The sequence below is a fragment of the Alligator sinensis genome, unplaced genomic scaffold (genome assembly GCF_000455745.1).
Source record: "Alligator sinensis unplaced genomic scaffold, ASM45574v1 scaffold49_1, whole genome shotgun sequence".
Classification (NCBI taxonomy): Eukaryota; Metazoa; Chordata; order Crocodylia; family Alligatoridae; genus Alligator; species Alligator sinensis.
Window position 1 is genome coordinate 360,248 of NW_005841970.1, and position 21,241 is coordinate 381,488.

General features: G+C 39.6%; 1 protein-coding gene across 3 annotated transcripts in view; it reads right to left on the reverse strand.

Moving 5' to 3' along the window:
* MARCH1 (membrane associated ring-CH-type finger 1) overlaps positions 1-21,241 on the reverse strand; it is a 494,748-nt gene that overhangs the window by 67,763 nt on the left and 405,744 nt on the right. For all 3 annotated transcript variants that reach the window (XM_025200549.1, XM_006020828.3, XM_025200550.1), the window contains one exon: positions 10,527-10,577. In XM_025200549.1, the coding sequence (XP_025056334.1) occupies positions 10,527-10,577 (51 nt within the window). The remainder of the gene's footprint in view (positions 1-10,526; positions 10,578-21,241) is intronic.

Genomic DNA, 21,241 nt, shown 5'->3' on the forward strand with positions numbered 1-21,241 from the left:
GGGGCAGCATCTGGGGGGCCTATGGCTTGGGGGTGAGGGGGAGACACACACACACACACACACACACACACACACCCACACACACACACACACACAGCTGCCCGTTGCTCTGTTGCATGACTCACCCTGGCCCCAAGGCCCCAATCATCCCAGCCCCTGCCCCACTCCTGCCCTCACCTCCGGCAGTATCAGCAGCACTTCTGTCAGGAGGTGCACTGCCAATCTCAGGGGCTGCACGTGCACCTGTGCGCACCCCCTACATGTTGCCAATGCCTTCAGGCCATGAGCCAACACTGTGCCTTGTGGAATATTTTTTAAGTGTATGGTAGAATATATTTCCCATACTCCTGTTCTTTTCTTGGCCACAAAATTTCTTCTGTTCAATAATTTTCACTTTTTAAAAAAAAGATTCTTGTAGTTACTAATATTGCTGTTTAATCTCTGCCAGCTTGCCATCAAAACATGGATTCTGCACAAACCAATGGAAGTTTTAAGTCCATTTTATAAATGTGATTTGTTGCTATTTTCCATCTGTAGAACTTCAACAACTACGGGTGCTGACAGATGTACAGGCTCTTGCTCTAACTCATGGCACTTACATAAAGTGCCATGAGTTAGAGCACCCCCCCGCAACCAAACCGACATTCACTGTTGTGTTGGGTGTTGGGGCAGAGTTCAAGCCTGCTTGCACCTGAGGAGCCACCTCTCTCCCCCAGCTCTGCTGTCCCATCCCAGCTCTGGGGCTGCCTGTAGGAAGAGAGGAGGGAAGAGGATAGAGCTATGGGCTGGTGTTTGCCTGGCCTGAGCTGCAGGGTGGGCTGTTAGGGGTGTGTATGTGGCGGGGGCTCTAATCCACCTGCCCCCCCCTCCAGTTCAGACCAGGCAAACCCCAGCCAGCAGCTTGCTCCTCCTCCCCCCTCCCCCTTCCTGAAGACAGCCCTAGGGGTGAGGCTGGGCTGCATCAGCACAGCCTCAATCATGCCACAAATGAATCCTAGGGAACACAAGCTCCCTAAGGCACCCCAAAGTGCAGCACCTTAATCTGATCCCTCATTTGCTGAAAGTTAATTTGTCAGGCAATCATGCACTTTAAAACCACTCTGCAGCTGTGTATGTGTGTCACAGCATGGTACAGTGCTTCCAGGGGGCCGATCACGCCACAAATGTAACTTCTGTCTGCAGCCTATGACTACCACTATCACAGGGACTAGATATTTTGTGATGAATGTGAAGATGCAGGGGAAGCAACCCACAAAGAAAAAATGATGCAGACAGTGCATAAAAATCAAAATCCTGTATGTATTTTCTGAACTATTTCACACATGGTGGAATAGTCCAAGAAACAATGAAAGGCAGGACCCCATTATGAAACAGACCTAGGATGATTAGCAGCAGGAATATAAATTTCAGATGAGGAAGGCCACATTCCTGAAGTTGTGTGGATATCCTTCTTCCTTTTCTATAGTGCTTCAGTGCAGGGAAACCAGAAAGGATTGATTCAATTTTGTGTCTGCGAAGGCAAGTAATAGTGCAAAAATGCCCTTGGTAGATTGAAACAGCACTGTCAATAACTCATGACAGGGCTAGGTCTCTGCAAGGCAAATATTATTGCTGTGCCTCCTGCATGTTGGGCTTTATGTAATATTTTGTGAAGCAAAGGGCAAAATCTATAATCAGTAGGATGGAGGTGTGGAGAGCAAAATATGGTTGCTGATTTTGAATGGCCAAAAACAAGAGCAACTACAAGAGTCCATCATCTTAGTTGCTCTTAAAGAAGGACTTAAAGGATCCTTTTAAGAGTCTGTGAAGAGAGTCCCCTTGTGCTGCTTTTGTGAACTTGTTTGTATTCTTGGCTTGAATACAGATGAAAAGTTAGGAGTGGCAATTAGCCTGTGACTCTTCTATTTTTGTTTTAGGCATAGTAGGTGTACATACATTATATATATTTTTAAGAATCAAATTGCATTAAAATGTAATAAAAAGGAACATACTTAACCAACATTAGGCTTTGAGGCTTAATGGTACTTATGAACCCTTAATTATGCTTATTAAAAATGGCTAACTACAAGCTGATTGATGCCCAATTCCATATTAATCACAGGCGAATGTGTAGACGGTTATTATACTTTTTGTTTTTCATTAGTGCACAGGATAAAGCTTCAGGCAGTGCTAATGTTTGGGAGGAGGTTGGTTTGCTAAATGCTAAATTGTCCATGTAATCAAAGGCTGTTAGGGGGCAGGGGTCTTCAGGTATTTTGCAACCATGTTAATTGTTCCAAGAGTAGCTAGGAAACATCTAGGTGCATTTCATGATTACCTTTTATTGTCTGTCTTGTGTCAAGCATGTGATCCCTCCTATACCTATTCTTCTGACTGATCTCTGAATATAGGCAGAGACACTTTTAGATTGGCAAGTTTGGAAAAAAGGAAAAGATAAGTATTACAACTGCATAACTTTTTGCTTAAAAAGAACTTTCTAAAAACAGGCAGAGGGTCTCAGATTTCCTCCAGGACTCAGTGTTGGCACCTGCCATAGCATGGTGTGCTGATACAAACCTGTACCTACAATGCGTTGGAGCACGGTTGGGTGGGCTGCTTGGTATCCTGAGATTTAGGTGTTGGGATGCCAGCAGTACTGTTAAACTCATTGTGACATGTGGCTGAAATATCACTGCTAAGGGGGATAAAAAGGCAGATAAAGCAGCTGCTTGAAGCAGCTTGAGATTGTTCTGAACAGTGTGGTGCCAGGCCGTTCATAGTGATAGCGACCACAGCACCAATTATGGAAGTGGTAAGGGTAGGTGTATAAAGGGGGAAGAAACAATACTGCTCTTTCTAGAAATGTCTAGGAAAAGATCAGAGGATATATTCTGGAAAACTTCAGCATTAAGATTGTTGCTGAGGCCAGAAGGGGCATTTGTGTTTGGATAAACAGAAGGCCTCCACAAGGGAAGAAGGTTTGTGCTGCTGCCTAGCATCACAGGCCAAAGAAAAGTGAATCCTGCTGAGCCAATAGCAAGGTCTCTGCATCTTTTCTCTACCTCTATCCAAGCGCAGCAGGAGAGTGATTCATTTTCAGCTTGGTTGATTGGACTTGAAAACCAAAAGCATTGTCTTTTCCAATGTTTCCTTTGTGTGTTTGCTTTACAACTGTACTCTTAAAAATCAGACTTTTTGGCTAGTTACTGAATTTTTAAATTTCCTATAGATATTTTATTGTCATGCTCAGGTCCTGGTTTCAGTGTATTTCTAGTAATGCTTACAATGTGTTCATTTTTTACTATGTTAGTATTTTGTGAGAGCAGGAACTCTAGCTGCCAAAACATGACTACTGCTAAATGATTCTAACATAGTCTTATATTTTTCTGTCATACACATTTTGAAAATTCATTCCCTTGTTTTTATCACTTCATAGGCGATCATTATTTTGAAAAGGGATGGGAGTGACAGGAGGGGGGCAGTTTTCAGGCCCTTCACACAATATAAAATAATAAAACTGTGCATTAAAAAAATTACCTGAGCTGCTTTCTCTTTCCAGGTTTCACCTCTGGCTTGTGCAGGTCTGGATAGGGGCTATCTGATGCTAAAAATACTTCCGGCCCTATGAGAAGCCTGTACTTCCCCAAGGAGCTTACTCTCACTGGACACTGTTGAAGCTTCTTATTCCGAATTTCACAAGTATCCATTGTCATATTCATGGTGATGGCAGGGTCCCCACCAAATATGAAATTGGAGGTTATCACAAAGGTGACAGACAGGAGGATGACCACAGATTTTCAATTATTATAGCTGGTACAATTATTATAGCTTCTTTGCCATTGTCCAGTACTACCTCTGTTCCTTATGTGCCATTTGCAGTATCCACACAAACATTTTTATCCTTGAGATGAACCCACAGCTGGGCTTGTGCCATCTTCTCTTACCATAATTAGAGATCTTGACTCTTTCCTCATCACAGCAGTGGCATGAGAGAGAGATAGAGCTCTATCTTTGAGAGATAGAGCTCTATCTTTGCACAGCCCACCTGGTTGCAAAGATACGATAATAGCGGTGCTTAAAAAGATCAAAAGCATTGTAAGCTTTTTCAGAGCTGGGGGTGGGAGGTAGAAATTATACTGACTATTGGAGTGAGGGGAAAGGGGAAGGGGACAGGGAGTTTTACCTGTCCATGAAAAGAAGTGATAGCTAGTAGAGGACAGTTTTGGATTATTACAAGTAATCCAGCATTCCCAATGGTACTTTGCCTGTGGAAGTGTGTCAGGAGATCTGTGTTACTCAGGGAGGTGGGTTAATTTTTGTAACCAAATTTGGTGGCATGAATTAATTTTTGGTGTAGATGCAAGTAAACAGAAGTCAACTTTTTTCCCTAGCAACACGTTGTAGTGTAGTATAGAGAGAGATGGAAAAACAATTTGCAAGTCAAGGGATCATAGGAAAATAGGGCTGAAAGGGATCTCAGGAGGTCATCTAATCCAGCTCTGTGCTCAAAGCAGGGTTGTTTCCCTGACTAAACCATCCCAGTCAAGCATCTGTCTAACCTGCTCTTGACAATTTCCAGGGATGGAGATTCCACAGCCTTTTCCAATGCTTAATTACTCTCATAGTCAGAAGGTTCTTCCTGCTCTCAAACCTAAATTTCCTCTGCTGCAGCTTGAGGCCATGGCTTAGTCCTGTCCCCTACACACAAGCACAGAAAAAAAAAAGTTATTTCTCTCCTCTCTATAATTGCTTTTCAGGTATTTCAAGACTGTTTTTAAATCCTCACTCAGTCTTCCATTCTCCAGACTAAACAATCCTAGTTCTTTCATCCTTTCCCCAAAAGTTATGCTACTCAAGCCTCTAATAATTTTTCTTGCTCTCTGGTAGGCTCTTTCCAATCTGTCCGCATCTTTCTTGAAGTGTGGGGCTCAAAACTGGACACAGTACTGCGGAACTCACCAGTGCTGAATAGAGCAGAAGAATCACTTTCCTTGTTTTGCAAGAGAAACTCTTGTTAATACAACACAATATGTTGTATTTTTTTCTTTCTTTTTATGTGCTCTTATTTTTTGCAATAAGAGCACATTGTTGGCTCACATTCAGATCACTGTAGCTTCTCTGAAGCACCACAGCCTAGCCAATCATTCCCCAATCTCTATTTGTATATGAAGTTATTTTGTCCCAAGTGAAGTTATTGTAAATAAACCAGGATCTATAGAACTAAAAAAATTGACTATTTTGTAAGTAAAACAAACAGAAAGCCACAGTTAGAGAAGAGTTTATGTTGATTTAAAGCATGTCACGGGAAAGAGGATGATGACACAATTTCATTAGAGAGAAATCTTGATTAAAGCAGTGGTGGAATGATGACTTTCTTTCTAACAATTTTTCATATTACTGCTTCCAATGCATTTTCTGGTTATTTTGTATTACTTAATTTTACCTTTTAGTGAAAAATAAATGAAACAACCATTTTTACATGCAAAAATATGAATCTTGTCATGTCTCTCCAAGATAGTCTTCCTCACTAGGCCACTTTCTATAGAAAATTTGTTATTTATTCTGAAAAAGAGTCTATTTTCATTTATAATGGTGTCATATTACAATAAAAAAGCACATAATTGGACAAATACTTCTTGTAATTAGGCAAAGTTTTGCATTCAAAATATGATAAATAAAGCTACAGTTAAGAGTATTTTCTATCCTCTTCCCCTGAAATATTTTGCAAACTTCTATGCATGACCTTAACCTGTTATCTAGTTGAATTTAGATGTCAAACCCTGCAACAGTAACAGATGTGCTCAAAATTAAAATGGGCAATTGTCCAGTAAGTATATCCATTAGATAATGTGTAATCCTTTGCCTGAACCTGGGCATTACTTGAAAAGGGAATCAGGTAGCTTCAGTTTGTGCTTCCTCTGAATAACTTAATGAAATCTTCCATATTCAAACATCAAATGTCTGAAGTCAAAATGAGATGTATTTCTTCAGACATACACAAGTAGTGCACTGAAACAAATTTCAGTGAGACAGGATGAGTTGAGAGTCATGTTGCATAGGTGATTTACAAGGAGTTCCCTTCCCTCTTACACCAGATGACAGGGGACAAAAAAGCATATTTAATTTAAGCTTTTTACTCATGCAGGTGGCTGGTAGCAGTAAATATTTAGTAATTCTGACAGTATATAGACAAATCTAGAGTTTTCCTAAATCTCCTTCACATATGCTACAAAACTAGATACTGAGCCATTTTACTAATTAACCCTGGTTGGAGAGATTGTCAAGACACAAGAGTCGTTATTCTTAACATCCCAGAGCAACTTTAATGATTTATAGTTTAAAGCAAGTGAGCTAACTCAGATGGATTTTCATACAGAACCAACCATGGCTGACTGCCAGGCAGCAATACTATAGAGACAGAGATAGGAACTGTGAGAGATCACTGCAGATTAAGAACATTAGTGTCATGTTTGGATTATCCTCTACCTGATTTTCAACAGATCTTTTGCAAAAATCAGAACCTCAGGCATATTTTGATTAGTTAAGCATTTGGAGTAATAGAAGCAATATTTTAAAACGTTGATCCTTTCCATCAGAAAGGACACCAAATAATGAGGGAGAGTTTGAACTGTAGGCGTGCTAAAAAATGGAGATACTAAAAATGAACTGACTTTAATGGTGGTGTTAATTTTTTGCTCTCCCTGGGTACACTAGATAATACAAGATTCTAGAATTTTTCAACAAAATAACTGGCTATATCCAGGGTGCTACTAATTCTTTGCAGATTTTAGAAAAAAATCAAGAGGGAAAGAAAGCGGGTGGATGAGCAAAATATTTTGGACAACTGCTATTTCCCCTCCAGCACACTGACCCAGGTGCAGCTGATGCTGTGTGTCCATCCTATAAATCTACATACATTTTAAGATGCATTTTATACTGTTTCAATGTCTATAAATAGTATGTATGGAAATGCACAAAACTTGGTACTAATGCTGATAGTTACATGTATTTCTTCCCAGTAACTACTATTAGCTACTTATTAATTGCTGTCTCTGTTTTGTTTTTTTAATATATCTATAATCTGTATAATCAAAAATTGCAACAAATACATAATATGTATTAAAAGTATGTATTAAAAGATCACTAAAACTTTTGAGGTGTGGCTTGATTAAAATAGTTCAGTATGAAAATTCTTGTTATGGATTTTATGTAATGTAAGCAATGTATTTATAAATTAAGCTCTTTTTGGATTACAAATAGGCAAATTCTTGACAATAGAGAATTCACTGGAAACATTGGGTACCCTGTCAAGTATATTCCGACATATAAAAGTCCTATTTAGTGAAATGCATAAGGTAAGTGGTCAAATGGAATAATATAATTCCACATATAAGCTGGTGACAGAATAAGAAAGGGCATGTCTGGATAATTTTTCACTGCAACAGCCCATTTGTAAGCTGTGTGCACAATTTCTAAAGAGCATCTACAACTCATCTCCACAGAGGTCACATTGAGAGAAATATTAGAAGCTGGGATGTGATGCTTTAAAGCACATTAAATATAGTTCGACAATCCCTCATTGATTGCATTTGACCCTCTGATGCTTGTCTGGGGCTTTGTCACAATTTAAAAGTAACTGTTGCTCATTGACATTGTTAGAATAACAGAAAATAAGTGCAGTGAATCTACATAGGTTTATAGTCCTTTTAACTAACAGGGCTCACAATTAGAGACAGACTGAACCACAATCCCTGTATGCTCTCAGGCCTGGAGATATTAAAACTTTGCATTTTGTTCCAGCACGTTATAGAGATAAATTACAATGAAGAATGAATCTGTATTTCCCCAATATTCAGGAGGCTTTGTAAGTGGGGAACCAGTTTGGGTCCAGATATAATGATGCAAATAAAATTCACATGTATACCACTGGTTAAATAACACTGAGATTTTGATCAAAACTAAAAACAAAGCACAGACTGACAAACATCATGTTGTATGCTGTGAGAAGTGAGGGATGAGTGGGAACATGAGTGGATCGAAGATTTTGTAAAGCGGGGAGGGCAGGAACAGCAACTGAGACTACAGGAGTGATGGTATCCCTGTTCTGATCCTCCTTCCCCCTCACCAAGAGAGTCAGACCACAACACAGGAGCTGCAGTTGGGGACTTTTTGCAAGTGCCCGTATCAAGTATCCTGCCCCCCACTCTTGGGATCCCCTCCCCCTCTCTGCTCAGCAGCACCTCAGTAAAGCCCCAGAGCTGCTCCTGCCCCACTCCAGCTAGGCTCAGCTGGGGTAGCTGCAACAGCAGGTAGGAGTGGAAGAGAGTGGGGGAATGAAAAGGTAATGGAGGTGCCACTGAGCATGGAAGGGATGGGAGAAGGGAATTTTTACTTGCTTTAGGGATTTAAAAAAGGCCCCTGGCCCAAAGGGGTGCAAGTGCAACTATGCCACTGCACTGACTCCGGATCTGCCCCTCAGTGGGAATGAATATAGTCCCACTTTCTATCATGTGAGGTACCTGCCCTTACTCTTATTATTACAAATGTTTTAGTACCTTTAGTACCTTTTACCTGAGTATCTCAAAGCATTTTAGAGGCACTGGTTAAGCTTCACAACTCCCTTGGCCCACCATAATTGCAACTATTGTCCTTATTTCTTACCACTACATGAAGTAGGAAGTCATAGCAGACTCAGTTAAGGCTGAAGTGTAAGGCTCGGTCTTGAATTTTCTAGATTTTACTGACTGGTCTCTTATGACTTGAAGTCATTATACCATCAGTTTTGGTTTATGATTTTCCCCGGTCATATGACAGTTAAAACCATAGTAAGAAAGGTGCCATGGAACAAGATGAAAAGTGGTATATAACACCATCAAACTCTCTTTTAAAACTGATACCTATAACTGCACATTGGATGATTACTGCTTTCAGATACAGTCAGCTTTTGATCTCATTTCATCAGTGTAAATCAAGAGGAAATCCAATAAAGTGACTTGAGCTCCTTCAGAAATGCATTAGAGTAAATGAGATCAAGGTCAACTCTAATATTTAATAGGTCCTTCACATAGGAAGCACAGGCAGGTGAAAATTCTTTTGGATGCCATTATTGTACTAACTCTGATATAATATGATGTTCACCCCATTCTGCTCTTATTGAGTAAAAACAGAGAAGAATATTTATGCCATGGAATGCAACACACTCCTTGCTGTATTCTTTCTTGTAAAACTGTAATCGAATGCTCATTAAAGTGAATGATACACAGAAGACTACTTAATAGCAGTACCATGGACTACTCAAAGCCTTTTCTTTTGTTGTTATGGAATAGCAGAGATGAGCATTTTAACCTGTAGTTTCTTGAACTGTCATTTAAAATTTACTACTGTGATCTCTTTTTTTTTTCTTTAAATCAAATGCATTTCTGAGGGTAAAATAGTTTTAGCAGGGTCAGGCCACAGTAAATCTTCATTAGAGAAGGACTGAGGCCATGATGTTCAGAACTGGACCCAAGATCAAACCTTGAAGTGCAGGTTTGAGCTTAAATAGTGGCTGGTATTTTGATTTTACAAGCATGGAGAAATATTCTCAAGTCCAGGTGTTATTTATATCATTTATATACTTATATAAATTGCACCTGAATCAGGAATGGAAAGAAGTGTAGCTATCTTTTGAGAGCTCACACCCAAGGCAGGGGGCTGGTGTGGCATGGCACAGGCACTAAGGCATACAATTGAGAGTCCAAAGATCACAAGTTTGAGGCCATAGCAGAAGATCTCACAGAGTGGCCTGCCAGGTTCCAAAAAAAACCCCAAATCTGTGAATTCTGCTAAATACCTTGACACAAGGGCACATACAAAGAAAGGAACACCCAAAGCAACAATTACACTACTCTGTTGCTGGTTGGTGGGTATAGAGATAATAGCCTGTTTGCCTTTAGAGATACTTCAGGTTAGATGTACACAGACAAAACCTGACCTAATGCAGATCTAACTTATACCAACAGCATTTTATTTCTGATGCTTTCAAGTATAATTCTCTACTGGACTTAGTGAAGTTATTCCAGTGAAGTTAGTCCAGTAACTCAGGGAAGTTACTTCTTAAGAGTTTGCATTATTTTGTTCCAGTGTAATGCTGATCATATTGGTAGAAATAAGACATCCATCCACGTCCTCTGGCACCAAAACCTTTTGATCTATTCTCATGAAATTTCAATTTTGAACTTGGGTTTCAGCCATATCTGAACTAAATTTACAGGAACAACGTAGGATCCATAGATTCATATCTGAAATAGACAGCCCCTTCCATGGCCCCCAAGTGAAATGGGTTGAGACAGGAGTTTCTTAATGGATATTCAATGGATAAAAAGAGATTAACCATGTATTTTTAAATGACCTTTATGTTGCAATTAGTGCATTAGGCAGCCTAATGTTAAGAACTGGTATATACAAAGAACGTGTCAGAATATGATTATGTGGACAGTGGAGTAAAACAGGCCTTTAGTCTCTTGGAATTCTATATGAAAGTAAGTAAGTTAATATATTCCGCCTACCTTTGAGATGTTACTTGATCGACTTGCAGAGCGCCCTGGGGATTTGTCATTCTAGAAAACAAAATAAGAGGAATTACTGAGTTATGTGCAACTCAAACTGTGTGAGCTCAAAATAAAATGAATATTTTAAGCTTGATTGTGAATATGTTCAGCCCTATTCTGTGGGCTACACAATGTTTACTGTACAGCAACTCATTAAACAGCTACCAACATTTTGGTATTTCACATACTGGTAAAAGAAGAGAGGAATTAACAACAAGAATTTTGACATGCTGTTCAGTATGGCTTCTTTGTTTGTTTTTTCATGAATGTCACTGTGAAGGGCTTTCTGTATGCATCAGTCCTGGGGAGTACTTAGTGTGAACACCATTACCCACAGGGGGACCAAGATTTTTCTTGCACTAATTACTCCGCAAGTTTTACTCATCTGTTTATGGAGAAGAAATAACATCACGTGTCTTAGGAGAACAACCATATCCTGTTAATAACGATTTGTCAGAGATATAGTCAAGGCAAATAGTTCGTAAACACCACATGTTAGCAGATATGTTCGTAAGCGTTTAAGTATGCCTGCAGATCATTAAAAAAGGGGGCTACAATGACTCAATCAATTTGTCAATATTAAATTCTTTCCCAACTACAGTATAATAAAATATGCCTTTACAAATCTGGATCTCCTCCTAAGGATTTTATTTGGATGCATGCAGTTTATCAAGGTGGAAAAGATACATGTTTAATGGAGGCCATAACCAATGCTTTTCTTATCACTCAGGGTGGTAAATTCAAACAGTAGTGTGAAATATGGATATAAAACAGGATTGATTCTGAAAGCTATTTTTTTCTAGACCAGCAGCACTAGGCACCATTCCTGTAGGATCTTTATAGTGTTTACTCTAGAAATAAAGTAGAGCTATTCCCTCTATATCTTATTTATAACATACCCATCACTGTAGCATGTACTGACAGTATTTTCAGTGAAATATTCGTTTAATAAAAATCTTTCTGCCCTTCAGTGTCCTATCTCTCCTTGTCTTTCACTTGAACAGCAAACTGGTAATAGGCATGTCAATTAGAGGTTCATCTCCTATTCAGTTATTAAGCATGCTTACTGTTCATACTGAAATTTCTGTAGCACGGTGTCTACATTACTGCAATGACAAAACACAGTACTTTAATCTGTTGAAAATAATTGCAGAAAAACATTTTTTCCCCATTTTTAGAGTAAATTGTGCCCTGACAGTTCATTATGTGTGATCTTCAATTTCAAGCCCAATCCTATATGAATAAAGGGAACCGATTAAAATATATCCTGGCTGTCACCAATCAAACTTGCAAGACAGCCTCTGGAGGAACCTCCCCATCCCATTTGCCATTCTGTCTCTCCTTTATCCCTCCCATGCTTCCGGGTAACTTGAACTGACTTTTTTCCCAAGCCACATGAATTGTCAATGCTGCAAATACCTTTTCATTGTATTGCTCTTTCTCCTTTATTTCAGCAAGTTTTGAGAGGAACAACATATTTAGGTGCTCAGATAAAACACACCTGCATTTTGTGACCTCTTATCATTCTCTAGTTTATTTTATCCCAGAGGGAGAAAGAACTATCTAGCCCATTTCCAAGGCTTGTATACCTTTAGGTGCCAGAATTTTTTCATTCCTTGGAAAAATTCCAAAGAAATATTGCCTAATTTATACCTAATTAATTATGTGTCTTGTCCAATTATTTCAGCAGCATATTCTTCATTGTAGCCTAGTTAGATATGGTTGTCATACATCATTAATATTAAATTATATTTTCTCTGCTATATTAAAAAGACTCACTTTCAAACATCTGTTTTTATACCCATGCCAAAAGTGGACTCTCTGGGCCAAATATACCCTGACTCAAAAGCAAGCCTTTTGACTCCATCTCCTATGGCAGTCTCATTAACAGCCTAAGGAAATACAGAGTAAATGACAGTACCATAAGGTGGATTTTTAATTTGTCAGGTCATTGTGCTCAATGAGTAGTCATCAATGGCTCAAAGTCTAATTGGGAGGAGGTATCAAATGGGGATCCTCAGGGGTCTGTTCTGGGTCCAGTATCATTTAATATTTTAATTAACTACTTGGATGATGGAGTTAAGGACACACTTAGCCAACTTGTGGATGACACCAAGCTGGAGTTGCAGACATTCTGGGATGTAGGGTCCAGAATGATGCAGAAAGACTGGAGAAATGGTCTGAAATCAATCAGATGAAATTCAACAAGGACAAGTGCAAAGTCCTGCACTTGGGATGTAATAATTGCATAAAAAATAAATGGACTGGGGAATGATTGGCTAGGTTGTGGTACTGTAAAGAAGGACCTTGGAGTTACACTGGACCATAAACTGAATATGAGCCAACAGTGTGCTTTTGTTGCAAAAAAAAGGCCAATAACATACTGACACTCCTGTATTTCAAATCAAAGGAAGTGATGCTTTCAGTCTACTTGACATGGGTGTGGCCTCCCCTGGAACAGCATGTCCCATTTTGGATCCCACACTTCAAGAAAAATGTGGACAGATTGGAAAGAGTCTAACAGAAATCAACAAAAATGATTAGAGGCTTGGGAAGCATGATTTATGAGGAAAGTCTGAACAAACTAAGATTATTTATTCTGGAGAAGAGAACTCTGAGAAGGAATTAAACAACAGTCTTCAAATACCTGAAGAGCAATTATAAAGAAGATGGAAATAACCTTTTTTCCATGGGTATAGGGAACAGGACTAGGAGCAATGGCTTACAGCTGCAGCAGATTTTAGATACATTCTTGGAGGAAACGGGGCATCATTCAGTACTGAGCATGGGAGTTAGGGATACAGCCTCTGAATTAGAACTTCCTAGACCAGGGGTTGTCAACCGGCAGTACGCGTACCCCTGGGGGTACCTGAGAAGGCCCTAGGGGGTACGCACGGGTGGGTGGGGATGGAGTGCCACCATACAGCATCCTACGCTGCTGTGCAGGCACTGCCTGCCTGGCTGGCCACAGGGGTACACTGATCCAAAAAGGTTGAAAACCCCTGTCCTAGAACTTTAATGCTGGAGGTTGCAAGTGAGAGAGGAACAGTAGAAAAAAAACCTAGTTCACTGTCCCTTTCAGCATTAATTCTCTGCCACTGTGTGGCACAGCATTGGTGACGCGTAGGGGGTTCACGCAGAGATCAGCTGTGCGCCCCCTGGAAGCTCCAGCCATGAAACTGGAAGTGGCTCAGAGATTGGCTGCTGGGGAATCTCCCTAGTTAGCAATTGGCCACTGGAGGACCCCACCCCCTGGTGAGCGATCAGCCTCTGGGGGACACACCCCCTCCCCATCAGCAATATGGTGCCCCCACAGACTCAGGAGGCACCAGTTGCCCATGCGGCATAGGATAATGTGAAAGACGGACCTATGGTCTGACCTAGTAAATGGTAGTTCTTATGTTCAGAGGAAATTTAAGTTGGAGAGTAGGAAGAACTTTCCAATTATGAGGGTGGTCAAGCAGTGGACTCAGCTACCTAGAGAAATTGTGGAATTCTTGGAAGTTTTCAAGAACAGGTTAGACCAGTGGTGCTTAACCTTTATGGCTAGCATGTCAGATGGTCAGTGTCCAAATCCTCCATAGGCCATATCCAGAGGGACCCCATCCAGCCATGCCAGCATGCCAGATTGGCAGCCTAGCTCCATTCCAGCCATTTGGAGGAAGGGGGCTTGGTTGGGCCTCAACTTGACCCCCGGGGGGCAGGGACCATGACCCAGTCCTGATCCAGCACTGCAGTGGAAGAAAGTGTGCCCCTGCCCTGTGGGAGAAGGCAGCATGACCTGGCCACAACCTAAGTGCAGGGTGCGGGGGTGGGAAGGGAGTGTGGCCTGGCCCCAAACCAGCAGTGCAGGGGAAGGGAACATAGCCTGGCTCTGTATGGAGGGAGAATGGGTGCAGCCTGGCCCCAACCCTGCCACGCAGCGGGGAGAGGATATGGCCTGACTCCAATATGGCCATGCAGGGAGAGAGTCATGGACTAGGTCTGACCAGTTGCTTGGGGCTGGGGATTTTGGCAGTAGGAAGGAGTGGCTGTATTAACTGCCACTGCTCCCCTTGCTGTCAAATTTCCTAACCTATGGGGCATCCTGCAGGCTAGATTCCAAGGCCGTGCAGGCCACATTTGGCCCAAGGGTCAGACATTGAGCAACCTGGGTTAGACAACACGTGATCGGAATGGTTTAGTCAGGGAAATGATCCTACCTTGAGCAGGAGGCTGGATTAAATGACCTTGTGAGGCATCTTTCAGCCCTATTTTCCTATCATCCTGTGTTCAAAGTAGCCCAACTTATAATATGCAGGGAAACATTAAGCCAATTCAATGACATCTCCCCAACAACAATCTATGAAAAACAAGTTTAGTCAAGGGTCACATACTGAAAAAGGAATGCTTAGAGTCACACACTTTTTTCATCTGAACAGCTACTGCAGTACCAAATTCTCATTAACCTCACAAAAATGTATACTACTCCTGCTTTTCTCTAAAAAAACAAGGTCTCCTATGACTGGAAGCCCCCCCCAAATACACCAGATTATCCAATAAATTCTGCAACCCTTGAAAATAGTGGCTCCTCCTTCAAGTCTTAGTAATACTATCATCAATGATTAGAAAGTGATATTAAGATACCTTGAAAGTACCCAGGTTAAAAAGATACATTTCTTGAGAATATACAATGTAAAGGACCTTTGGTACAATGTGCATGGAAGGATGGCAGAATTATAAAGCTGAGCGCTGCAGTGAAATTATGACCATAGAAATTTGCCTATAAAGGATTTATTTTGTATGTCTTTGTCAGTGGTCTGTTTTCTTGAAATAGATCTGTTTTCTTAGGAAGAGTCTCTCTTCTTCATAGAAGAAATCTGTTAACTCTAAATAATTTTCACTGATAAACATGTTCTGTTTTTCTGCACAGTTGATATCATTTTACATTTAAAAAGAGATAGTTAAAGAAACTACCATATGTTCAAGCATCAATTCTTATCCTTATTTTCATACATCAGGCAAGTGTTGTAATTCCCTTCCCAACATGCCTCTTGCAATTAAAACAGCATTAATACTTGACAACTTTAAAACACTTCACAGCCTGAATTGGTTAATGTCTATAATGTGCTTTTTAAAAGTAAATTCTTGTTTACTCTCCATTAAACAAAATTCAGATAAACGGATTTTGAAGCATATTATGCCAATTTAAAAAGGCAGCATTATGTCTGAAGGTAGCCACAAAAGAAAATTCCACATGGCAGCATTCAGACATTTTACTATTTCACAGAAGTAATAGTAAACTCTATGGAATATCCTTTAGGAATAATTTTAACGTTCAGGTTTTACAGATGGGTACGTCTATGAAGTCATCAGATTTTGAGGACAACACACACTGGGATACTATTACCCCTTTGACCTAACTACATAAGCCAGTATTTGAGATACTGTAGCTTATTTCCAATACGATGAGACATTGATGATAGACTGAAGTGCTTTCTGACTCAGTTCTCTAAATTTACAAAAAACAAAAAACATATATACACACATCAGGAATCAAACAACAAGAAATGATTTCCTTTGCAAAATATCCCAACCCTCTTTCTTGAGCTAGTGTCCTGCCCCTAAACCTCCCTTTCTCTTTTAGTGTTCTCCAAGCATTACCCCACAAGTCAGCCCTTTACATTTTTTCACACAGCTCCCCAGCGAAAGATTTCTGTCCAGGCAGATAAGCTTCACGACCAGTCCTGCACGGGTCTGTCTTTAGCTCTGGCTTCTATTGTTTCAGCTATCTTACTCCAAAAGGAGCTTAACTACGCCTTACATTTATCCTGAATGAAGGGTGGCTATTCAGTGAAACAGCATCAAAGAGGTTTTGCTCAGACTTAGCATAGCAATACAAACAATATCGAGTATAAGCTTCTCTGGTGGGTAAAATTTCCAAGGATGAGATTACCTAAATGACTGAAATGAACATCATCATTAGAGATGTACCAAAACTCTAACTTCCATTTTAGGGAAATTCTGTGATTCTGAAATTTGTTTTCATTCCAAATCAGAACAAAACCAACAAAATTTAGAAATGTCCCATGAAATAACATTTTCAAAACAATTAGTGTGGGATCAGTGAAAGTATTTTGTGCAGATACAAAGAAAAAAATGTTTCATTTAGTTCTGAGCTTTGCATTTTATAATATAAAATACACAATATAACTATAATATGAATTCAAAACAAAAAAAGTTCTTTCAAAACATGCTGCATGGTGCAGTCCAAAGGACTGCATCATCTCTACATCAGGATGTCTGACAACACTAACCTGCACAGCATAGTCTAGAAAATATGAACACCTGTGTTCTTTTCTCAGTCCTATTTATCCTTTTATAGCCTCAGTCATTTCATTATTAGATTAATAGATCAATTTATTAATAGACTAAGTAGTTTTGCCACTTCAAGCATACCTATTATTATTATTATTTCACAGGACAGATGTGAGAATAAACTAGGATATCTGAAATAATTCTGGTATGCAAAGTCCAACTTTTAAAAGGAAGGACTAGCAATAGAATGATATGTGTATTATGGACAATTTTTATGCATCTAGCCCTATGCTTTTGGAGATAAGATGCCCCAGGTGAAATGTCAAGTTTTCAGAGGGATATAAGAAAATTTCCTTGCAACTGTGCCTTTGAATGATCTGAAAGAAAATAAAATAAACTAGCTTTAGTCTTGTTTATAAAGTAATGCAGAGAAAATAAAGCATGAGATTCTGTTTTTTTTTTTTAAATTCAGTTCAGGGGAAGATTTGACAAAAAGAGTGAGTGCAATTTTATATGCTTGCCTGCCCTTCCAATACAAGTTTACCATGGCAACTAGCAAACACTATGATACATACTATCCCACTAGAGTATCAGAGGGCTTCCAGACAGCCAGATAAGAGCTAGAGAGAGAGAAAGCATAGTAGAAAACTGTATTTAATTGAATGTTTTTGGATGCAGGGTTCACGTGGTATTTGCCAGTTGCCACAGATTTCATAAAATGACAGGATTCTATAGTAATTAAGCAAGCATAGCATTAAATACAGCTTTCAGCTATGATTTCCGTTGTTCTTATCTTGATACCTAGAGGCCCTCTAACACTCTAATGCAGGGATTCTTAACCAGGGTGCCATGGCCCAGGGCGCAAACTCTGCTTCTTATGCCTCTGACCTCTACAAAATTGAAACCTCAGGGTTGTTTTACTTTGGTTCATGGGTTTGCACATGACACCCACCTCTTGACTGTACTCTCCTCCTGGACATCTCCATTTACATATGAGCAAAATATGCCTACAACACCCTTTTCTGGTGCACTTGTGTAGTTTGCATGAACTATGAAGTAGATGGTTCTCTGTGTGTGGATGGAACTGCATGATAGACATTTCTGTGGACCCAAATAAAGTTGGCAGATTTAGAGGTGAGCTAATGGGATACCCAAGAAACCCTTTCAAATTGCAACAGTCGCGCTACTCATACCATCAATAAACGTATTTGTGTATATTTCAGAAACAAAATGTAAAAATTCCCAACAAATGAAGTAAACACGGGTTTAGAAAAACATGAAGGGATTCCCCAGTCCTTCACAGGTCCCCAGCGAGACCAGGGGAAAACAGGATTTATTAGAATTGAGGAAGACATTCTGTGGACACATCTGCAGCGCAAACCTGGACAGATTTTACTTGACTGTGTTGTATTCAGGAGATAGCTATTTCAGGGAAATTATTTCTTCTTTGGCATTTATTCTACAAGCAGATCTATAACACCACTGGCTGCAGGGAATACTAATACCAACATAATACAGCACTACTTAATGCTATTTATTATTACAGCAAAAAAAGAGTGGGGCAGATTCTGATCATCTTACAATGCATAGCATCTTACCTATATATATGCTCACTAAAGACAATGGAATTGTCTGTAAAGTAAGATGTTAAGTAACACATATAAACGTTATCAGAATCTGACCAAGTATCCTCCTGATTTGAAAATCCTAATTACAGTTTAATGAAGCTCAGAGCAATTTGCATCACAGGCCAAGATAAGTCAATAGTATACCTGCTGCTACAATATGAGGGTTTCACTGTGATACTTTTACCTGCAATTACAAGGACAATTTCCATGTTATAATATTCAGCTACAGTTTCTGTTTTACACTAGTGCACAAGGTCAGAAACTGTATTCAAAACAGAATAAATATACCATTAGATTAAGAAAAAAAATCCAACCAGCCTTGAAACACCAGTAGATGCTTTTACAAAATATAATTAGGTAGAAAATATTATCTATAGCACGTAGTTAGGAGGTTTCAAGAACATGTTGAGGTGAAAAAGACTTTTTTTTTTTTGGCAGATGTACTAGCTCTATGAAGGTTCACACCAAGAGCAACCATTTGCTTTGTTGTATTTTATTGTGGATATTTCTTAGAAGTCCGTTCCAAAACTACATATAAAATGAATATGTTAAGTTGCAACTGAACCCAATACAGCTTAGTATGCAGGTTTGATGACTAATGACATGATATGTAACTAATTATTTTTGAATGATCCCAAGATAAAAGGAGTATCAGAAGCTTTTTTTGGGAAATTATTCCTGTCTGTACTTTCAGTTTCAGGCTAAAATAATAAAACAAATATTAAGAGCTCCTCCAGGGCTACACAGACCCCATTTACAAAGATGAGCAAGGTAAGCAAGCACCTCTCCCTACACCAGCATTGTCAAACATACAGCCTGTAGGCTGTATTTGGGCCATGGAGCCATAAGACCCAGCCTGTGGTTCTCTGGACCGATCCCATGTGTCGCATGGGACATGCATCAGCCCCAGCCCCGTGCGCTATATGCAGCGTGTAGGCTGGACCCAATGCCATGTGTACTTGCATCAGACTGGTGACATCAAGAAAATTCAGGGGATTTGTATATAGCATAGAAAACAAATATTACAAAAGCACCTCAACCCCATATTGCTCAAGTAGTGCAGACTACATTTGCAATTTATTTCCCCACTTACCTCCCTCAGATATAATCAACTTCAAGCAGACCTAAACCATAAGCAATATGCCATTGCATAGCCACAGTCTGAAAGTGGCACATCTTCCTGTCTTCATTGATACAGACCACTATAATAAACTGCAACTACAGATGGAGATTAGCCGGTGCTATCCTTTTCAAAAGGAAAGCAGCCTCAGATCATCCTGCTCTTTCCAAAATGTCACTATCTATCACAACCTGCGAAAACCAGACCACCCACCAGGCTCTGGGTTAACCTAATCTAACAAAACATTTTTTATACCCAGTGATGACAGTCTTTGTTTCATGTTACCTGTAAAGTTATCTCCCTTCTGAGATGTAGACAGCTTTGGCAGTTCTGCTATAGAGAAATGTTAAGTCACAATCCAGTATGTGTTCATTGACAGCAGAAATAATTCTCAGACATATTCTTTTAGTTTTCCCTCTCTCCCTACTTAAGGAATAAAGTGTGATGAAAAGTATATTATTTTGCAACACAGCACATAGATGCCATTTGCTATAACAAGACAACATAAAAATGAAAGGATCCTCCTGGGTTAGAGTCCAGGACCCTGCACTGCAGGCAACCATGTCAACTCAATCTTAGACCTAATTAGATTTTAGGCTCCCATTGCTTCTGATGGAAAGTAGTTCCAGAACCGTGCTCCTCTAAATGGTTAGAAACCTTATTTTCAGCCTAAATTTAGTCACGGCTTGTTGTCTTCATTACCTTCCAATGCAATCCTCCTGGGTCATGGCCTGTTTACAGCCATTTATTATTGTAAAGTCCCTTACCTTAAATAGTGCTTTTCTTTCCCCATGTTTATCCACCTAAGTTATTTATGGAGAACAATTATCTGCTTTTTCATCCTAATTTTGCTAAGCTAAGCAAATAGAGCTCTAATGGTTTCCTTTCATATGAAAGGCTCCACATTTCCCTGTTCATCTTTCAAAAATATGAGCACCATAAGAGCATATAATAATCAGAGGAGGCCTCGTGTTCCTTTTACAGTCACTTATTTCTCTATTTCTACTAAAAATATTTGCCTGCTACTTCCTAGGGTCACATACACTTTTTTGCATGATCGTATCATGCTGGTGTCTCCTACTTAACCAACTTGTTTTCACTTGAAAAAAAGATAATTTTATATGAACAGGTCTTAAACAATATTTTCACCACTTACCAAAAGAAGCCTAAAACAGCATCATTCTTTCTTAATTCATTGACCTTTGGTGAAAAAAACATTTCAGCTGTCATGCTTTTAACTGGTTCCTACCATTATTAGTGGCAATTGTCCTTCAATTTGTATTTTGAAAGTAAATGTGTTCCATAAAGAAACAATTCTTGTTAGTATTTATGAGAGGCAGAAGTAGGTTAATATAATATGAGAGGCAGAAGGCAGAGCAAAGGGGTTACTTAGTACATATAAACAATAGGCAGGGCAAATAGGAACCTTAAAAACTAACTCATTCAGAAAGGCATAGCAGCCTATTTCATTAGATACTATAAATATTTAGTACCCCTGCTCTCTGCAAGTCCATTCATAGCATCTGACAAAGTACATTGTCACCTAAAAAGTTTATGTCTCTTGGAACCAGTTAGTCTCTCAGGTGCCACCCTGCCCTACTTGACTTCAGACTAACACAGCTAACTAC